This window comes from Onychomys torridus, chromosome 9, assembly GCF_903995425.1.
Source record: "Onychomys torridus chromosome 9, mOncTor1.1, whole genome shotgun sequence".
Lineage (NCBI taxonomy): Eukaryota > Metazoa > Chordata > Mammalia > Rodentia > Cricetidae > Onychomys > Onychomys torridus.
Window position 1 is genome coordinate 43,346,601 of NC_050451.1, and position 19,174 is coordinate 43,365,774.

Here is a 19,174-nt window from a genome sequence, read left to right on the forward strand (position 1 = left end):
GTGATCTTCTGATGCACTACTCTCTGCTGGCTCCTTTCTCTGCCCTATTATAGGAAACCTAATAAAGATGTGCATTGCGCCTGGGGCTCAGTGGTAAAGTACTTGTTAATGAGGCTCCAGGTTTGATCCACAGCACCACACAGAGATCGTGGCATGTTTTCATTTTTAAAGATTGTTTTTCGAGTTGCAAATTGGAATATGAGTTAAGGTAGAAAAAGTAGAAAACAAAAATGTGAGTAAAGGCAGACACATAAATACAAATACAACCTTACCACTCCACGGAAAGAAAAGCCTGCTTTCTGTCTTCCTATGGCTTTTTTTTTTTGAGCTGAGGATCGAACCCAGGACCTCAATTGAGCTAAATCCCCAACCCCAACTTTTTATTTTTACACACATAAACACACATGCATGCACGTGAATGTGTGATGGCATATAATGAATGTAGTTTGCTGACTTTTTTCCTTGTGTTATATGTATATCCCTACAGACAAATAGAATGCCCACAAATTTGTTCACACATCCATTAAACTATCAAAAGTTAAGCAAACAGTGTTTTGGAACAGCTATAATATTGTGTTCCACATTCTTCGTATTCTTTCTCTTTCTCTTCTCCAGAATGGATTGGTTTCATTGCAACCAGTGTTTCCGAAAGGATGGGGCCCATTTCTTTGTCACCAGTTGTGGCCATATTTTCTGTAAAAAGTGTATGACTCTGGGTGAGTGGCTTCAGTTTATCCCCAATTTTTTTTTTAACTTAGATATACTAGGTAGCCATTCTCTGTGTGATGCAGAATGAAAATCACTCGGTAGGCATCAGTGATAATGTGGGTACTATAGGCAGCTGCTCATTTTGGAAATTAAAGGAATCCATTGATAAAAGAGTGAAGCTAAGCAATTTAGCAAATGTGTTACTCTTCAGTGTTTTGTATCAGGAAAAGCCATAGTGAATGAAAAATTATGTTAATATCTTAGAGTTTAATAAGCAAATTCCTATGCATTTCTTTATTTGGCAGTGCTGATTATAGAACCTAGGGCTTTGCACATGCTAGGCAAATGCTCTACCAGGGAGCTACATTCCAAGCCCCTATACAATTTAAAAAATTAAATTACAATGTTTATTTTCAATAAACAAGTTTTTAAAATAGTTTTTTTTTGTTTTTGTTTTTCCTGTTGTTTTTGAGGCAAAATCTTACTATATAGCCTTGACTGTCCTTGAACTCACAATCTTTCTGCCTCAGCCTCCCAAGTTCTGGGATTTCAGATATGTATCATACCCAGCCACCAGTACCAGTTTTATGTAGTCTTCACCACAGTCCTTGGTAGTAATTACTGGTAGCACTATTTTGCAAATGAGGAAATTATCTCAGAGAATAAATGATTGCCAACTTCTTGTAATACATGTTTTAGAAAGGAAACTAGAAGACCATGTGGAGCATGGTGGCACATGCCTTTTAATCCCAGCACTTGGGAGGCAAACTCAGGCAGATCTTTGAGTTTGAGGCCAGCCTGATTTAGTGAGGAGTTCCAGACCAGCCAGAGCTACAAAAGGAGACCCTATCTTAAAGAAAAGAAACTTGTTTTGGAGTGTTGGGAAATGAACCCAGGACCTCTGGAATGCTAGACAAATACCCTGTAAAAATCACTGAGCTACACCACTAATCCTAACTATTTTGTTTTATTAATGTGAAAACACTTAGGAGGTCTGGGTGAGCTGACACGGTAGTATATCACTATAGCTACTGGGGAGGTGCAGTCAAGAGGGTTGGTTACTTGAACACAGGAGTGAAAGGCCAGTCTGGGCAACATACAGATCCTGTCCGAGAATAATAACAGTGATAAAAACTCTGTAAATTATCTAAATCCCAGAAGAGAGAATTTACCCTACTTAGGACAGGGTGCTTTGATCAAGGGAAACAGAAGACATTCTGCTGCAGTAGGGTTTTGGACAACTGGAGTTTGCTGAGTTCCACAAAGATCATTCAAATTTAAAGCAGTGGGGTCTGGAGAGATGGCTCAGTGGTTAAGAGCACTTGCTGCTCCTGCAGAGGACCTGGGTTTGGTTTTCAGTACCCACGTGGTGCCACACAACCATCTGTAAGTCTACTTATAGGGGATCTGATGCCCTCTTGTGGCCTCTACAGGCAGTAGGCACACACCTCATGTGGCACACATAGATACATGCAGGCAAACACTCATGTATGTAAAATAAAAACACATCTTTAAAGAAAAAAATTGCAACAGTCGCATGTGTAGTGACGTCATTAAGCTGCAGTACAGATGCTTCCACAGAGTTGAGGTCACACAGAGAAGGGCAAACGTGGTGAAAGGTGAAGCAGTGGAGAACGGTAGAGATCTGTCTGCCAGGGTGAGGATCCTGAACTTCCCCTGCTGGTTCCAGAGAGCTGTAGAGGTTTGTTTTTCTTTTAAGTAGGACTTTTTCACTCGCTAACTCATACTGAGAACAACATGGAGGGCAGACTGGGAAAGAGACTTTATTCCCCAAGCAAAGACTAGTCAGGTTAAACAGTATCCGGAGAACTTTCCCCGTGTGATTCTCATGACCCTTTTGAGTGACCTGCTGATGCAAGGAGGCTTCTCACTATGGTGACAACAGCTCACTTTGGAGTGATTGTCCCTGAAGCATAAAGCCATGTAATGCTTTTTCCTGGCATGGCATTTATCTTTTTTTCTTAATGGATGAACCCAGGGTCTTATGCATGGTAAACAAGTACTCTGTCACTGAGCCTCATCCCCAGCCCTGTGGCGTTTATTCATTGGCACCACTACTAATACTGCTTTCTATAAGGAAAGCTTAGAAATTTTACTTTACTTCTTTCAGATTCACTAATTGAAAAGTAGAAGACCATCAAAGCAAGATCTAGGAATATTAGCAAGGTGACAGCTGGGTGGGGTAACTCAGGAGCCAGCCTCTTACAGTGCCCAAGGTGTGCCTACTGTCAGGCAGAGAGGCTTAAAAAGAGTCATGTGCTGGAAAGTTGGCTCAGTGGTTAAGAGCACTGGCTGCTCTTCTAGAGGACCCAGGTCCAATTCCCAGCACCCACATGGAGACTCACAACTGTCTGTAACACCAGTTCCAGAGGATCTGACACCTCTTCTGTTTTCCTCAGGCACCAGACATGCACACAGTATACAGGCATACATGAAGGCAAAACATTCATAAATAAATCATTTTTAGAAAGTCACCTAGAGCGAAAATCATTGGTACTCTTGTGTTCATTCCAGAACACTTGCAAATGTATTCCAGTACTTCTGTTGGCAGATAGATCCTACCAGTAAATGCCACTAGTCCCAATATTCAGAAGCTGAGACAGGAGTGTTGCTATAAGTTCCAGGCCAGCCTGGGCTACATTTATAAGACCTTGTCTCAAAAACAAAGAAAGGGGGCTGGAGAGATGGCTCAGAGGTTAAAAGCATTGGCTGCTCTTCCAGAGGTCCTGTGTTCAGTTCCCAGCACCCACATGGTAGCTCACAACCATTTATGATGATATCTGGTGCCCTCTTCTGGCAGGCAGGGATATATGCAGGCAGAACACTATATATAATAAGTAAATCTTTAAAAAAAATAAAAAAAGAGAGAGAGCTGGACGTTTGGTGGTGCACGCCTTTAATCCCAGCATTTGGGAGGCAGAGTCAGGTGGATCTTTGTGAGTTCAAGCCCAGCCTGGTCTCCAAAGCGAGTTCCATGAAAGGCGCAAAGCTACACAGAGAAACCCTGTCTCGGGAAAAAAAAAAGAAAGAAAGAAAAGAAGACAGGGAGACAAGCACAGTGCAAAGCCTCAAACGTCAGCATATTTGTTTGTTTGGAAATACTGATTTAGAGAACAGAGATTAATCTCTTAATGATAATCAAAATTTAGTTAAGAACCTATTTCTTCTCTTGCTAGCTTACTTGACAATTATCACACTTTAGGAAAATCTTACCTCTTGCCTTTGAGATCAAATATTTTTCCCCTTTTCTCTCAGAAAAATGTGCTGTTTGTGGAAGTCATTGCAAGCACCTGGCTCTTTCTGATAATGTAAGTTTTTACCCTCGTCACAAACTGCCTCATCCAGTCTCTGGACAGTAAGTAGGAAGCATATACACAGATGATGAGCTGCTCAAAATAAAAAGAAGGAACAAATTTGAAGATAGCAGTTGTAAAAATTTTATTTTACTCTGTTGTCAGTATCTTCTCTCATTTTTGTTGTGAATATCTTCACTGTGTGTCTTACTCTCTTCATAGTTAAAGCCTCAAGAGAAGAAGTTCTTCAAAAGTCCTGTAGAGACAGCTTTGCAGTGTTTTAGTCACATCTCTCAGGTATGAGAACCAAAATGAAGAGAAGTTCTTCCTGCTGTAAGCTCAAGGCCACCTAGGTCATGTAGTGAGTGTAACTAGGTACGGAGAATTCCTGTCTCCAAGAGACAGTTGTTTCTCTATGTAGTCCTGGCTGTCCTAGAACTCATTCTGTAGACCAGGCTGGCCTTAAACTTAGACATCTACCTGCCTCTGCATCTGTTGGGATTAAAGGTGTGTGTGCCGCCGTTGCCACCATTGCCACCACCACCACCACCACCAGCCCCCACCTGGCAAGGAGTTTCTCTTTAAAATAACATTGTGCACAGTGGAAACTGCTGTCTTTATTTTCTTCCCTGATACAAATCTCTACCAGTTAACTTTTTACTAACCAAGAATCTATGGTATGCTGTCAAAAACCACAATCTAGTTGAATCTTGCTTTGTAGTTCCTACTTTCTAATAACCAGTTCCTGTGACTAAAAAGTGCCCTAAGGGACTTATCATCTTTCTCTGCAGATACATTTTCTTTTCTTTTCTTTTTTTTTTTAAGGAGGTGGGTGGGCATGGTGGTGCATGACTTTATTTTTCTATTTCTATTTTTATTTTTTTTCTGGAGCTGGGGACCACTGAGCTAAATCCCCAACCCGATACATTTTCTTAAAAATTGCTTATATAGGCCTGTAAAGACTGACTTGATAATTTCACTTATGACCTTTGCTTATAGATGTCTTTTTCTTTTCATTTTTCAGTAATAATATTTAACTTTATTTGGAGTTAACAACTAATTGCTTAAATGTTAGGAAATGTTTGTCTTTTCCTGATGCTTTATATGTTGGTAGATGATTGACAGATCAGGAATAGTTGACTATAGCAGAAGTTAGAAAGAAGGCAGTGTAATTATTTGAGAGAGTTCACAAGTTATGAAGACTTGGCTTTTTTAAGATTCTGCTCTCTAGTTCTTTGCTGAGATGATTTTTTTTTTTTTTTTAAGCATTATGAGATACTTCTCTTGGCATGCTTCTTTAGACTTTATCAGGCTGGAGAGATGGCCAAGAAGACAGCCTGAGTTCAATCTCTAGAACACACACGATGGAAGGATTATACTGCCTCACAAAAGTTGTTTTCTTACCTCTGTGTGCATGCATGCATGTGTGCCTGTACACACACAATAAATATGTAATTAAAAAATATTTTATCACTTCTTTATTGTTATTGTGCTGGGGTTTTATTTATTTATTTATTTATTTATTTGGTTTTTCGAGACAGGGTTTCTCTGTGTAGCTTTGCGCCTTTCCTGGATCTCACTTGGTAGCTCAGGCTGGCCTCGAACTCACAGAGATCTGTCTGGCTCTGCCTCCTGAGTGCTGGGATTAAAGGCGTGCACCACCACCGCCCAGCTTGTGCTGGTTATTAGACCTCAGGCCCTCTGCATGCTTGGCAAGTGCTCTACCACTATTGTCCTTTTTTTTTATTTCACTGTTGCCTTCAATGAATATTCTCTCTCTCTCTCTCTCTCTCTCTCTCTCTCTCTCTCTCTCTCTCTCGCGCGCGCGCGCGCGCGCGCGCGCGCGCCTGTGCTTGTGTGTGTGTGTGTATGTATTAGCAGAGGGGGTAATTTCATACCACAAGAATGTAGGACAACTTGCAGGAGTCAGTTCTCCACTCTTTCTACTACTTGGGTGCTGGGGATCAAATTCTGTCATCAGGTTTAATGGCCAGTGCCTTTTCCTACTGAGTCATCTCTCTTGCCTGAAGGCAAGGTCTCTTTGTGTTCCAGAACTCACTATGTGTATATGAGGATGACCTTATATTTCTGCCTCTCCTTCCTCTACCTGAATGCCAAGAATACAGTGTTACCATTCTAGATGTCCATGTGCTGGGGATAGAACCCAGGGTCTTATACCCTCTACCAACTGAGCTCCAGCCCCAGCATACCCCCCCACCTTTTTTTTTTTTCTTTTTAAGAAAGAACCTTACTTTGTAGGCTAGGCTACCTCCTGAGTGCTGGGATTACAGGCATGTACCAAAAACCACACTTGGCTTTAATACTCATTTTCTTATTCTTTTGTTGGGAGTTGAGCCCAGAGTTCCACATACATATACCAGGCAATGCTCTCTACCAGTATCAGTTCTTATTCTTTTTTTTGTTTGTTTTTGTTTTTGTTTTTTTGTTTTTTCAAGACAGGGTTTATCTGTGTAGCTTTGTGCCTTTCCTGGATCTCACTCGTAGACCAGGCTGGCCTGGAACTCACAGAGATCTGTCTGGCTCTGCCTCCTGAGTGCTGGGATTAAAGGCATGCGCCACCACCTCCCGGCGAGTATACCTTTTCTAAACATGAGAGTTATCATCAGTGTTTGCCCAGTCCCCAGTGTTAACTCTGGAAATACAGTAAACAGAACTAAAGCTTTGGCTGTGTACTGTCTTAGTCACTTGGATGAGCCATTATATTTGAGATACTACATTTAATGTTGAGAGTAGATGAAATCCAGCTGAGACTCAAGTAGAAATGTAAAAGAGGTCACATGAACAAGAGAAAGAGCAGACCTTTGGTTAATATTTAAACCCACAGCTAGTTAATGATCAGTCACGAAATTATGTATAGTCTGAATCTTAACTTGCCTAATCATGGGACCAATTATACATGGTCAAATAATCAAGGTAAAATAAATAGAAAAGTCAGTTAATCATCACTTTAGTGAAGAGTCAGTTTGGTGAAGTCAGCAGTCTGGAAATGTATTTTCCTGATCTGTGAAGTTGAATAACTGTGTCACTCAAGCTTCTGCTTAGATTCTTTCTCCAGAAGGATCTTCCCTAGCACCCCCTTTCCCCCAACCTCCCCCCCCCCCCCCCGCATCTTAAAGCAGCTCTAGCACCCTCTGTTTTTTGTGTTTTCTCTCATCACAGCCCCTGTCTGTACCATTGTCTTGTGTATTTGTGTATTAACTGAATCCTTCACTGAAATGCAGCTCTGTGAGTACAGACATTTGGTCAGTTTTCTTTGTTGTTCTCTTTGAATAGTTTCTAATATGGAATGAACATCCAAAACATTGTCCTTAAATGAACGAATGGACCGTTGCTCTAAATGTCCGTTTCTGTTCTCTGTAATGACCCAACAAGGACATTTTTTTCTGCTCTGTGCTAATTGTTGATAAAACTGCCTGTTTTGAATGCCTGAGTCTCCTCTAAACTTTTCAAGGGAATTGAAGAGTCTGTAAGGACCAGTGAGTTTACTACTATACCTAGACCATATCCTCACCCACCTTTATCCTCAACTAGGCACCTTTCAAATGCATGCAATATTGTTCCTTCTCTAGTAAAGTCTTCTATGGTTTCTGTAGCACAATTTTGTCTTGTCGTTTGTACCCTACATTGCTTGTTGTTGTTTCGAGACAGGATTTCTCTGTGTAGCTTTGGTGCCTGTCCTGGAGCTCACTCTGTAGCCCAGACTGGCTTCAAACTCACAGAGATCCACCTGCCTCTGCCTCCTGAGTGCTGGGATTAAAGGCGTGCGCCACCACTGCCCGGCGACATTACTTTTCTTTTAAGTGAAGTTATACCATTGGAGTGTTTTGCACAAGGAATGACATTATATGCTGCATAATTTTAAAGAGAATGTGGCTATCGAGTGACGAGGCCTAAATAGCGTAAGAGTAGAGGCAGGGAGACCAATCAGGAGGGACAATTCTAAGCAGACTACTGGCACCGAATCAGTGGTGGCAGCAGAACGGAAAAAAGGCATGGAGGTTATAGCTCAATGACAGAGACCTTTCCCAGCAGGCAGGAAGGCCTGGGGTTGATTCTCAGGCAACACACACACACACACACACACACACACACACACACACACACACGAGAGAAGGTCATTATTTCAGTTTTGTGTTCTGAAAGCTCAAGGACAGTTTTATTAATGTTTAAGAAAAAACATAGTACAGGTTAGGTAAAAATACCAGCAGCTGCCAGGAGAAGGTAGAGAAAAAGTAATGGCTTTTGAGTTAGGCATTAGAAATAGACAGCTTATTTTTAAAAGGGGAGGGGCTGGAGAGATGGCTCAGTGACTAAGAACACTTATTCTTGCAGAAGATCTAGGTTCAGTTCCCAGCACCCACACAGTGGCTCACCACCATCCATAACTCTAGTTCCAGGGGTTCAAACCCACTCTTTTGACCTCACAGGCATATACATAGCATACATATATTCAGGCAAAACACTTATACACAAATAATAAATGAGCAAATAAATAAATAGGAAGGGTTGGAGAGATGGTTCAGTGGTTAAGAGCACTGGCTGCTCTTCCCCAGAGGACCTGAGTTCATATTCATAGCACACATATATTCAGGCAAAACATTTATACACAAATAATAAATGAGTAAATAAATAAATGGGAAGGGTTGGAGAGATGGCTCAGTGGTTAAGAGCACTGGCTACTCTTCCAGAGGTCCTGAGTTCAGTTCTCAGCACCTACAGGGTGGCTCACAACCATCTATAATGGGATCTAATTCCTTTTTCTGCCATGCAGGTGCACATGCAGATAGAGTACTCATACATAATACATAAAATACATAAATAAATAAACCTGAAAAATAGTAACTAAACAAATAAATAAATGGGAAAGCACTCCCAGGAATGGAATTAGGCAAGGGAGCTGAGGAAAGCCCAAAAGATTGCTTTTTGGGGAGGAGAGAGGGCTGGGGAAGAGAAGTTGGTTTTTGTTTTTGTGGGGTGTGTGTGTGTTTGTATGTGTGTGTGTGTGTGTGATGTATGTATGTGTGGTTTTGTTTTGTTTAAGACAGGGTCTTTCTACCTAGCCATGGCTGTCCTAGAACCCAATATGTAGACCAGGGTAGCTTTCAGCTCACAGAGATCTACCTTCTAAAGGTGTGCAACACTGCCCCTGGAAAATAATTTGGTTTTTAAAGAGTGAAGAAGTAATGTTGCTGATGCAAAATGAGAAAAAGAGTTTTGCCTTGTTTTGATTGTTTCCTCAAAAATCTACAACTATTTCTTTATGGCTGATTTTCTTCTCAATCTGCCAGGAAGATATGGACACATTAGGTTTTAGATGCTTCTCAGAAATCCAAGTGGAAAAGTCAGGAAGACTAGGCTCACTCTGGAGCTTAGGGCATAAGAAAAGAGTGAGATGTAAGTTCATATCCTGTCAGAAAATAATGTTTAAAGCCTATAGGGGCAAGTGAGGAGTGTAGTTCAATGGTAAGATGTTCTTCAATGTTAGAATTTCAGAGCCATGTACCCATCCATGTTCAAGGCCCTGTGTCCATCCTACTTTCCCGACCCTAACTTAGACACACAGAGAAATAGATAAGATCATGTAAAAGGAGTCCCTTCAATATTAGCAATTAGGTGGAGGAAGAGAAATTAGGAAAACTGCAGTCAGAAGTAAAACAAAAATATGTGGTGTCCCAGAAGTCAAGTCAAGGAAAAAAAAGTGTTTCCAAAGATAGATGTAGTCAGCTGAGCTGTTGAGAGATGAAGTCATGTGAGTGAAAATGGAGGCTGGCTGGCTTAGCAATGAAAAGATTATTGTCATCCCTCACAGAGTACATGGAGTCAGTTCTTAACACTGTATTGGACCTCATTGCTGAATATTTGTCTATCCCATCTATTTCACCTTCTGAACTTTTCACAGCCTTCTGTGGTCTGGTTTCTAACTGTTGCATTAAAAACTATCCCTGCTAAGGGCATCAACATTCTCATAAAAATGGATAATTTTTATTTCTATTCTAACTGATCTTTTAGCCACATCTGAAGTCTGAGTTCTCTTCTTAGAAATAGTCTTTGGCTATCTTAACCAACTCTATTATACCCTTTTGGGGTTTATCCTAATCTGTACATCTTAAATAGTTATATTTCTCCAAATGTTGTCTTTCCTTGCTTTTTATCAATGCCATGGATAATGCATATCTATGTTCATCTATACCTATCAACTTGAGAATGATTTCTAACTTCTGGCCTCCAGTATCTTTCTTTTTCTATCTTTTCTTCATATGGAAGCCAAAAGAACCTTTCTAAATGAAAGTATGGTCATTGTATTTGCTTATTTATTTATCAATAACCCTGGGCTTGGTGTATTGTTGACAAGTACTCTACTGCTGACTTATGAATTATTTGTATAAATAATTTTCTTTTTTGTCTTTGAGCCTTTGTATATGCAGTTCCATCTATCTAGAACATTCTTGTCATTAAACATATATATGGATAAATATATATACTATACCTACACTGTATTGCATTATAAATTTTTTCTTTCTTTTCCATCCTCCCTCAAAGGCAATAACACTATCAGAGCTATTAATCCTATGACTTATTAGCTCCTGAAAAAGTATGAACAACACAGAAGGATTTAATAAATATCTTTAAGAAGAATCATAGGTTGCTACAGAGATGGCTCAGTGGTTAAGAGCACTGACTGCTCTTCCAGGGACGTGGGTTTGATTCCTAATACCACATGCTGGCTCACAGCCATCTGTAACTCTAGTTCAAAGGGGATCTGATGCCCTCTTCTTTCTGGTTTCCCCGGGTACTGAATGCACATGGTTCATAGACAAAACACATTCACATAAAATAAATTTTGTTTTGTTTTGCTTTGCTTTGCTTTGGCTTTGTTTTTTGAGACAGTGTTTCTCTGTGTAGTCCTGGCTGTCCTGGAATTTACTCTGTAGACCAGGCTGGCCTTGAACTCACAGAGATCCACCTGCCTCTGCTTTCTGGGTGCTGGGATTAAAGGTGTGCACCACCACCACCTGACTGATAAAAATAAATCTTTCAAAAAAAGAAGAAGAAGAAGATAGGGTTAGGGTCCCCATATTCCTTTAAGGGTTTACCTTCAGTGAGATAACTTTTTCCAGTAGACTTCACTTCCTAAAACTTTACCATCTCCCATTATGCCACAGGCTGGTGACAAAGTCTTCAACATAAGAACCTTTAAAGCACATTAGGATTCAAACCATGTCAGGACCTCTATATTAAAATCAGAGACAAAGACGAAATACATACTTCTGCATACTGTGCAACAGCCCCCGATCAATCAGTAGTTTTGAAGGGCTGTAGAGGTGGCTCAGTGGTTAAGAGAGCAAATTCTGCTCTTCCAGAAGACCCGAGTTTGCCTCCCAGCATCCATGTTGGGAGGCCCATAAACATCTGTAACTCTAGAGCTTCTTCTGGCCTCCATGGGCACCCCTAACCTCCCACCCACAAACACACACATAAATAGAAATGATTTTTTAAGTTTTGAAACTATTTTTTATACCACTGGGAATTGAATTCAGGGCTTCACAGGAGGTAGGCAGTCTCTACCTCTCAAGTACATCCCCAGCCTATTAAATGTTATTTGATGAAAAATCTCATTAAGTTACCTAGACAGTCTTCAAACTTGTGATTCTCTTGCCTCAGCCTCCTGGGTGCCTGAGATTATGAGTGTGCATGATCATGCCTAGCTTTAAAACTTTGTCATAGATAGCTTCAAATATGTTAAACCAGAGAAAATGTAATGATATGTATAATGTAATGAATTTCCATGTGTTAATCATCATATTCAACAATTTTAAACTGATGGCCAAATTTTTCCCTTATCTTCTACTATCCCAACCAGGTGATTCCAAGTCAGACATTTTATCATGTTAAATGTAAATATTTTCATGTTTATCACTTAAGGTAAGGATTCTTTTCTTAAATATTCCCTACTATTATCAAATAATTACTCAGTATTCACATTTCCTCAGTTATCTCATGGCCGTTCTCATGAAAGAAAGAAGGAAGAAACTTGAAGTCAGGTGGTGGTGGTCTAGCACTGGGGAGGTGGAAACAGGTAGATCTCTGTGGGTTAAAGGCCAGCCTCATCTACAACAAGTTCCAGGGTAGCCAGGGATATGTAATAAGACCTAGTCTCAAAACAAAAAGAATTATATTCTCTGTGTTAAATAAAACATATAGATAGACTAGATAGATTAGACTGAGCCGTCACAGTAGGCCCAACAGACCAAACCAAACAGACTTATTCATGTATAAGTTCCATGCCACCAAGTCCAAACTAAGTTATCTGACTGCCTGAGAAGGGTGGAGATGTAAAAGAAAAGAGGAAGAATAGCCAACTCTAAACATGCCAGTTTTCTCTGTCATGACCCCTTCTGCTTTTATCTTTATAAGGAAATTTACTTTGAAGTTACTAATACGAAGAGAGCATGGTATGATATACTTATGACTCCAAGACTTGGGAGACTGAGGCAATAGGTCATGAATCTGAGGTCAGCTAGACTACACAGAAAGATCTTGTCTTTAAAAAAATTACTAGTCTGCTTTTTTCTGTTTCTGTTTTCTTCAGCCCTTTTTAGCCACTAAAGCCAACTCTGCTCAGTTCTCAGGATCCATCTGTTTCATAGAGAGATATTGCCTAATTTAAGAATCATAAACAACACAGTCCTGCTTTAGCCATAGGGAGTACCATGATCCCCAATGGATTCTTGAAGCTGCATATAGTACTAAAATTTATATGTGCTGTGCTTTTCCTCTGTACATGTAAACCTATAATAAAGTTGAGCTTGTAAATTAGGCACAGTAAGAGATTCACAGTGCAAAAATTGAAGTGCTTCTTTTTCCTTCTTCACAGTTTCTTGGTGTGCTGGCTTGTTTTATGTCACCTTGACACAAGCCAGACATCTGGGAAAAGGGAACTTCAATTAAGAAAGTGCTATTGGTGAAATTATTAAGGCCACTCCACGTAGTTAAAAGGGAGGTTTATTTTGTGGGGTAACTTACAAATGAAGGGGTAGGTTGCAGGGTCTGGCAAAGGTATAGTGCAGTCCGGCAGTGTTCTCTGGAGAACTCTGCTCGGTCTACCTCCAGCGTCCAGCGTCCCTGAACCAAGACAGCGACCTCCTCTTGATCCTCTGCCCCGCCTTGTGGGCATGATCATTACTGAAGCCTCAATGGGGGTTGGAACTTCCAGGCCAATGCTAGGATGGCTATCCACTACATCTCCCCCTTTTGTCTAAATAAGAAAGTTCTAACCTAATACAAGACTATATACATAGAGATGGTTATCAAATATTGTCCAGGAGTAATGAGGGATAATGACTTAGATAAGTTGGAATTACAATAAGTGCAAACAATATCAAGCAAAAAACACATAGTAAAATCCAGGGAAGTCTAGGGCATGGGTAGGTGGCATGTTACAAGGATCATTCCAAAAGGTGAACTATCCTAAAGAACCTGAGTCTAATACTTAATATATTCTATCTAAGATATTATATATGTATATATACTAAGTTGTAACTATAACTGCTAATCTCCAACCTCATCAAAGACCTGAGAAGGAATATAATAATACCTGAGAAATGGGAGAAAGACGCAAGCAACTTTCGGGAGTCTTGCAAGAGTAGACAGAGACAGCTAGCAGCCTGGACAGTCACCTAATGTTTCTCAGTATCGTTGGTGCATTCAAATTGGCTACAGGCCTAGAGTATCTGACAGACCATTTTCAGAAGCAGGAATTCTGAAAGACCATCTTACCCTGTCTTGGCAAAGTATGGTGGTCGCTTTCCTTGTGTCCCGCTTGTCCAGAAAGGACAGCATTTGTACTGTCAGCAGTTGAGGCAAGGGCAGTTCTTTGCCCAGTAGGCCATTTTGTGCCAAGAAGACAAACTTCCAAATGGAAATGTCTTAGAAGCCCAACATTCTCTTGGGATCAAATTGGTGCTGCCAGGAGCAATTGTGTCTCACGTCAACAGAATTCTAAATTATTTAAATGCCATATTCTCTAGGTCCATGAAGTGTTTGAAGATTACCTGTCCATCTGACCTATGTATTTATAAATCTGGATAACCTAACTAACATAATTATAGAGATGACAAGCATAGGTGACAATAACTCTGTAAGTCTCATCTACCTAAACAACCTAAGGACTAAGGCTTCCTATAAATAAGGCAAACAGTCTGTAAGCAAATGTACAGTAAAAGGACAATGACTTCAAATTGTGACAATACACAAAATATCTTTAACAGAGGTAGGAATGTATAGTGCAATATGCAATATAATAATCCTAAATATATATCAGAATATAGAATATCTTAAACAGAAGTAGAACATACATACAGTATGACAGACATAAATTCACATTTGTATCAATATATAAATATTTCAAATAAGAGTAAAAATATGTGTACAATATAACAAACATAGTTCTGTATTTGTATCAATATACAAATTATCTTAAATAGGAATATAAAAAGTTTATATTTGTATCAACATAAGAATTCATAACAGTGCAAAGGCTGCTATATTACTAAATTTGTTTACTAATGTATGTGATAGTCTACCATAATATCTTATACGTATCCATTCCATTTCTTCTTTTCCCTTTTTTTTGAGACATATTTTCTTTCCTTAAGGAGAGTACTGAGTTTAACCATTTCTTCCACCCCCAACCCTAGAACCATTATCCATAACCCTGAGAAATATGAAACCTAAGGGATAAGGGGCGTCGTTTTCTTAGAATTGCTTCCTGCTGTTTAGGGGGCGATGGTGTCTCTGTTGGGTATTGTGAGAAAGCTCAGATAGTTAAATCTCAGTTAGACTAACTGTAGATTCTGCAGCAACTCTTAGAGTAATGGGTAAGATTGTCTGAAATTCTGGCAAGAAGTGTAGTATGATGATTATTACCATGGCATCATTCTGGATTGGGTAGAGTTGTTGTTGTTGTTGGGGCCCCATCTTCCTTCTGGAGACTTCAGAGATTGCTATTGGAAAAAAACTTATTTTTTATCAGAATGGAAGGTTTGGATTTAAAGATGTCATGACATGTAAGAAAGGATTCCAAGAAATCAAGAATAAGCATGGAGAGAATTAGAATCTTGAAGATAGTGGTCCCTTATAATTGGTTTCCTTCTGTCTCACACCAGAGGGCTCTTCTGATATGGGACTGAAGAATCTCTCAACCTTTTTTTTTTTTTTTTTATCAATATGCTTGGGTTTAGAGAAGGAGTGAGCCAGTTCCATCTCCAAAGCCAGCTTGGTTTATAATTAAATTGGAACCACAACTATTCTAGATTGATAGAGAGAAGAGAATTCTGGGAAGTAGAAGGCTGGGGAGAGACACTGCCAGCCACCGCCATGAAAAGCAACATGTAAAGGTACTGGTAAGCCACAAGCCATGTGGCAAAGTATAGATTAATAGAAATGGGTTAATTTAAGATAGAAGAAGTAGATAACAAGAAACATGCCACGGCCATACAGTTTGTAAGCAATATAAGTTTCTGTGTGTTTACTTGGTTGGGTCTGAGCGACTGTGGGACTGGCGGGTAAGAGAGATTTGTCCTGACTGTGGGCCAGGCAGGAAAACTCTAACTACAAATGGCGCCCAACGTGGGGCACGAACCCACAACCCTGAGATTAAGAGTCTCATGCTCTACCGACTGAGCTAGCTGGGCCTTTGGAATTTGCCCCACGTTGGGCGCCAGATATTGGTGAAATTATTAAGGCCACTCCACATAGTTAAAAGGGAGGTTTATTTTGTGGGGTAACTTACAAATGAAGGTGTAGGTTGCAGGGTCTGGCAAAGGTATAGCGCAGTCCGGCAGTGTTCTCTGGAGAACTCTGCTCGGTCTACCTCCAGCGTCCAGCGTCCCTGAACCAAGAGAGCGACCTCCTCTTGATCCTCGGTCTTCCTCTCCCTCCTCTGCCCCGCCTTGTGGGCGTGATCATTACTGAAGCCTCAGTGGGGGTTGGAACTTCCAGGCCAATGCTGGGATGGCTATCCACTACAAAGTGCCCTCACCAGATTTGCCTGTAATGCATTTTCTTGATTTATGGTAGATGAGAGAGCACAGCTCACTGTGGTTCTTCCCCCGCTCCCTGGGGTGGTGCCCTGGGTGCTCTAAGAAAGCAGGATGATGCACGCCTGTAATCCCAGCACTCGGGGAGGCAGAGGTAGGTAGATCTCTGTGAGTTCAAGGCCAGCCTGGTCTATAGAGCTAGTCCAGGACAGGCTCCAAAGCTACAGAGAAACCCTGTCTTGAAAAACCAAAAAAAGAAGAAAAGAAAAAGAAAGAAAGAAAGAAAGAAAGAAAGAAAGAAAGCAAGCAGGATGAGCAAGCCATGAGGAGCAAGCCAGTAAGCAGCACTTCTCCGTGGCCTCTGTATCAGTTCCTGCTTCCAGGTTCCTGCCTTGTTTTAAGTTCCTGCCCTAACTTCATTTGATGATCAACTGTGATATGGAAATGTAAGCTAACTTCTTTACATCCCAAAGTTATTTTTGATCATGGTGTTTTATCACAGCAGTAGAAACAGTAAGACATGGATGGATTTGTTGTTACCAAAATCTCCTATTTATTTATTTATTTATTTATCACCTATACAGTATTCTATCTGCATGTATCCCTGCAGACCAGAAGAGGGCACCAGATCTCATTACAGATGGTTGTGAGCCACCATGTGGTTGCTGGGGATTGAACTCAGGACCTCTGAAAGAGCAGCCAGTGGTCTTAACTGCTGAGCCATCTCTCCAGCCCTGTTTTTACCAAATCTTAACAACTTCTACTCATTATTTTTTGCCCTCTTCCTTAAGTTGAGAACTTGTACTTTTTCACTTATAGGAAGTACTTCATGGCTTCCTTTGGGTATATCCAAATTGCCAGCATCATTTTAAGTACAGTAAGGGTTACTCAAACATAAGGACTACAAGGATGATTGGAAAATATTTTAAACCAAACTGCACCTTGTGCAACTGATACTTCAGAAAAGTAAAGCCTTCAGTAAGGGCTGTAAAAAAAAAAAAAAAAAAAAAAAAGAAAGAAAGAAAAAAGACAAGAAAAGGGGGAAAAAAGCCTGTTAGTATTCCTTAACCTAAATTTTGCACTTTTTTTTTTTCCAGACAGGGTTTCTCTGTAGCTTTGGAGCCTGTCCTGGACTAGCTTCTGTAGCCCAGGCTGGCCTCGAACTCACAGAGATCCACCTCCCTCTGCCTCCCGAGTGCTGGGATTACAGGCGTGTGCCATCACCGCCTGGCACACAATTTTTTTTTTTTGTTGTTGTTGTTGTTGTTTTGTTTTGTTTTGTTTTTAAGACAGGATCTCACTGTGTAACTCTGGTTGGTCTGAAACTTGCTATGTAGACTAGGCTGGCCTTAAACTCAGAGATCCACCTGCCTCTGCCCCCCAAGTGCTGAGATTAAAGGCGTGCGCCATTGTCACCCAGCTAAAGTTTTGTACATTTTAAAATTTGTGTGAATGCAGTATTATGGCGGTCTGAATGAGAACGGCCCCGAAGCCATGTGTTTGCATACTTAGTCCTCAGTTGCTGGGCTGCTTGGATTGATTAGGAGGTGAGGTCTTGGTAAAGCCTATGTCCTTGTTGGAGGAGATGTGTTACAGAGGGGTGGGCTCTGAGGCTCAAAAGCCCACTCCAGGCCCAGTCCAGTGTCTGTCTATCTCTCTGTGTGCCTGCTGCCTTTGAACCAGGATGTAAAGTACTCCACTACTTCTCCAGCATTATGCCTGCCTGTCTGCCTCCATGCTCCCTGCCATGATGGTCATGGACTAACCCTCTGAAACTGTAAGCAAGCCCTCAATTCTTCCTTTTATAAGAGTTGCCTTGGTCATGGTGCCTTTTCACAGCAATAGAACACTAACTAAGGTGTGTGTGTGTGTGTGTGTGTATGTGTGTGTGTGTGTGCGCGCGCGCGTGCGCGCGCGCCTGTCTGTCCGTCCGTCCACAAAGGTATGGGCATGCCATACCATGTGTGTGGAGGTCAGATGACTGCTTGCAGGAGTCTCTCTTTTCCTTCTACCATGTGGGTCATCCAGCGTTGGCAGCACCCACTGAAGCCATCCATCTCACCTTGCTTTGTGGCCTACTAATGAAGCTCAGGCTGGCCTCAGACTGATAGCTCCGACCTTAGCCTCACAAGGGCTGAAATTGTAGGCCTGAGCTGCCAAATTCAGCTAAGACTTTAAATGCCTTGTAATAACTAATTTCATCCCATGTTGATCCCACAGCTAGAACTAGAATGTTGGGGATATTGTGTCTTACTACATCTATTTATAGTAACTTTTACTTCCAAACACCTTCTCCCACCATCTCAGATAACTCCTCTAAGAGTCTAAGTGATTTTTTTTTCTGTTTCTGCTCTGTTCAGTTTTTCTAAAATTGACATTTTATAAACAACAAATTAGATGAGGGAAAAAATTTATGAGAAGAATATTAATGCCTCGGGAAGCCCTTGATAAAGGGTTTCTAGTCTGAACAGTGGAAAGCAGATGAGACATAAAATTCTGCTGTGTATTCAAAATAAAGCCTGACACAGCTAAAACACTTTGTAAATATTAACTCTTATCTGATTCAACAATCCTATGATAGGTACATTAGTGTAGCAAATGCTAAAATAACACAAAAGATAGTTAGGTATCTATATCCAGAAATAAACCAGAAAAATTTAAAAATTCAGAAATAAATACTCTCCTTTTATGCCCTTCCTCCTGGAGACAAGATGTCACAGTCCAGACCAGCTTCAAATTCATGATGTAGCCAGCCAAGGCTGGCCTCCAACTCCTCATCCTTCTGCCTCTACCTCACCTCCCAAGTGCTGGCATGGGTGGGTGGCATCCTACCTGGTCACATCTTCCCCTGTTACTGAAACAGCACCAATATCCTTCCGGTAGCATAGTCTTACGTGTATTACGGAAAATACATTGTAATAGCTAACAATGTGCAAACTAAATTAATCAAGTAAGTCGATAAGTTAGAACCAATTAGGAGCTTGAAAACTACTTGTTTTTATTATGTATGTCATATTTAATTATTCCCCACCTTGGAAATATTAGCATTTTGCAAAGTGCTTTTGCCCAGTAATATTTTGTGTTTTTTTTTGT

General features: G+C 40.7%; 1 protein-coding gene and 1 non-coding gene across 2 annotated transcripts in view; one reads left to right on the forward strand and one right to left on the reverse strand.

The window, feature by feature from the left end:
• The first annotated feature begins 615 nt into the window (after positions 1-615).
• Rnf212b (ring finger protein 212B) overlaps positions 616-19,174 on the forward strand; it is a 40,254-nt gene continuing 21,695 nt past the window's right edge. The window contains exons 1-3 of the mRNA XM_036199339.1: positions 616-716; positions 3,985-4,037; positions 4,245-4,319. Of these exons, the coding sequence (XP_036055232.1) occupies positions 617-716; positions 3,985-4,037; positions 4,245-4,319 (228 nt within the window). The 5' untranslated portion in view covers position 616. The remainder of the gene's footprint in view (positions 717-3,984; positions 4,038-4,244; positions 4,320-19,174) is intronic.
• Positions 15,664-15,736, reverse strand: Trnak-cuu. The gene has a single exon. It is a non-coding gene; the product is annotated as a tRNA-Lys (tRNA).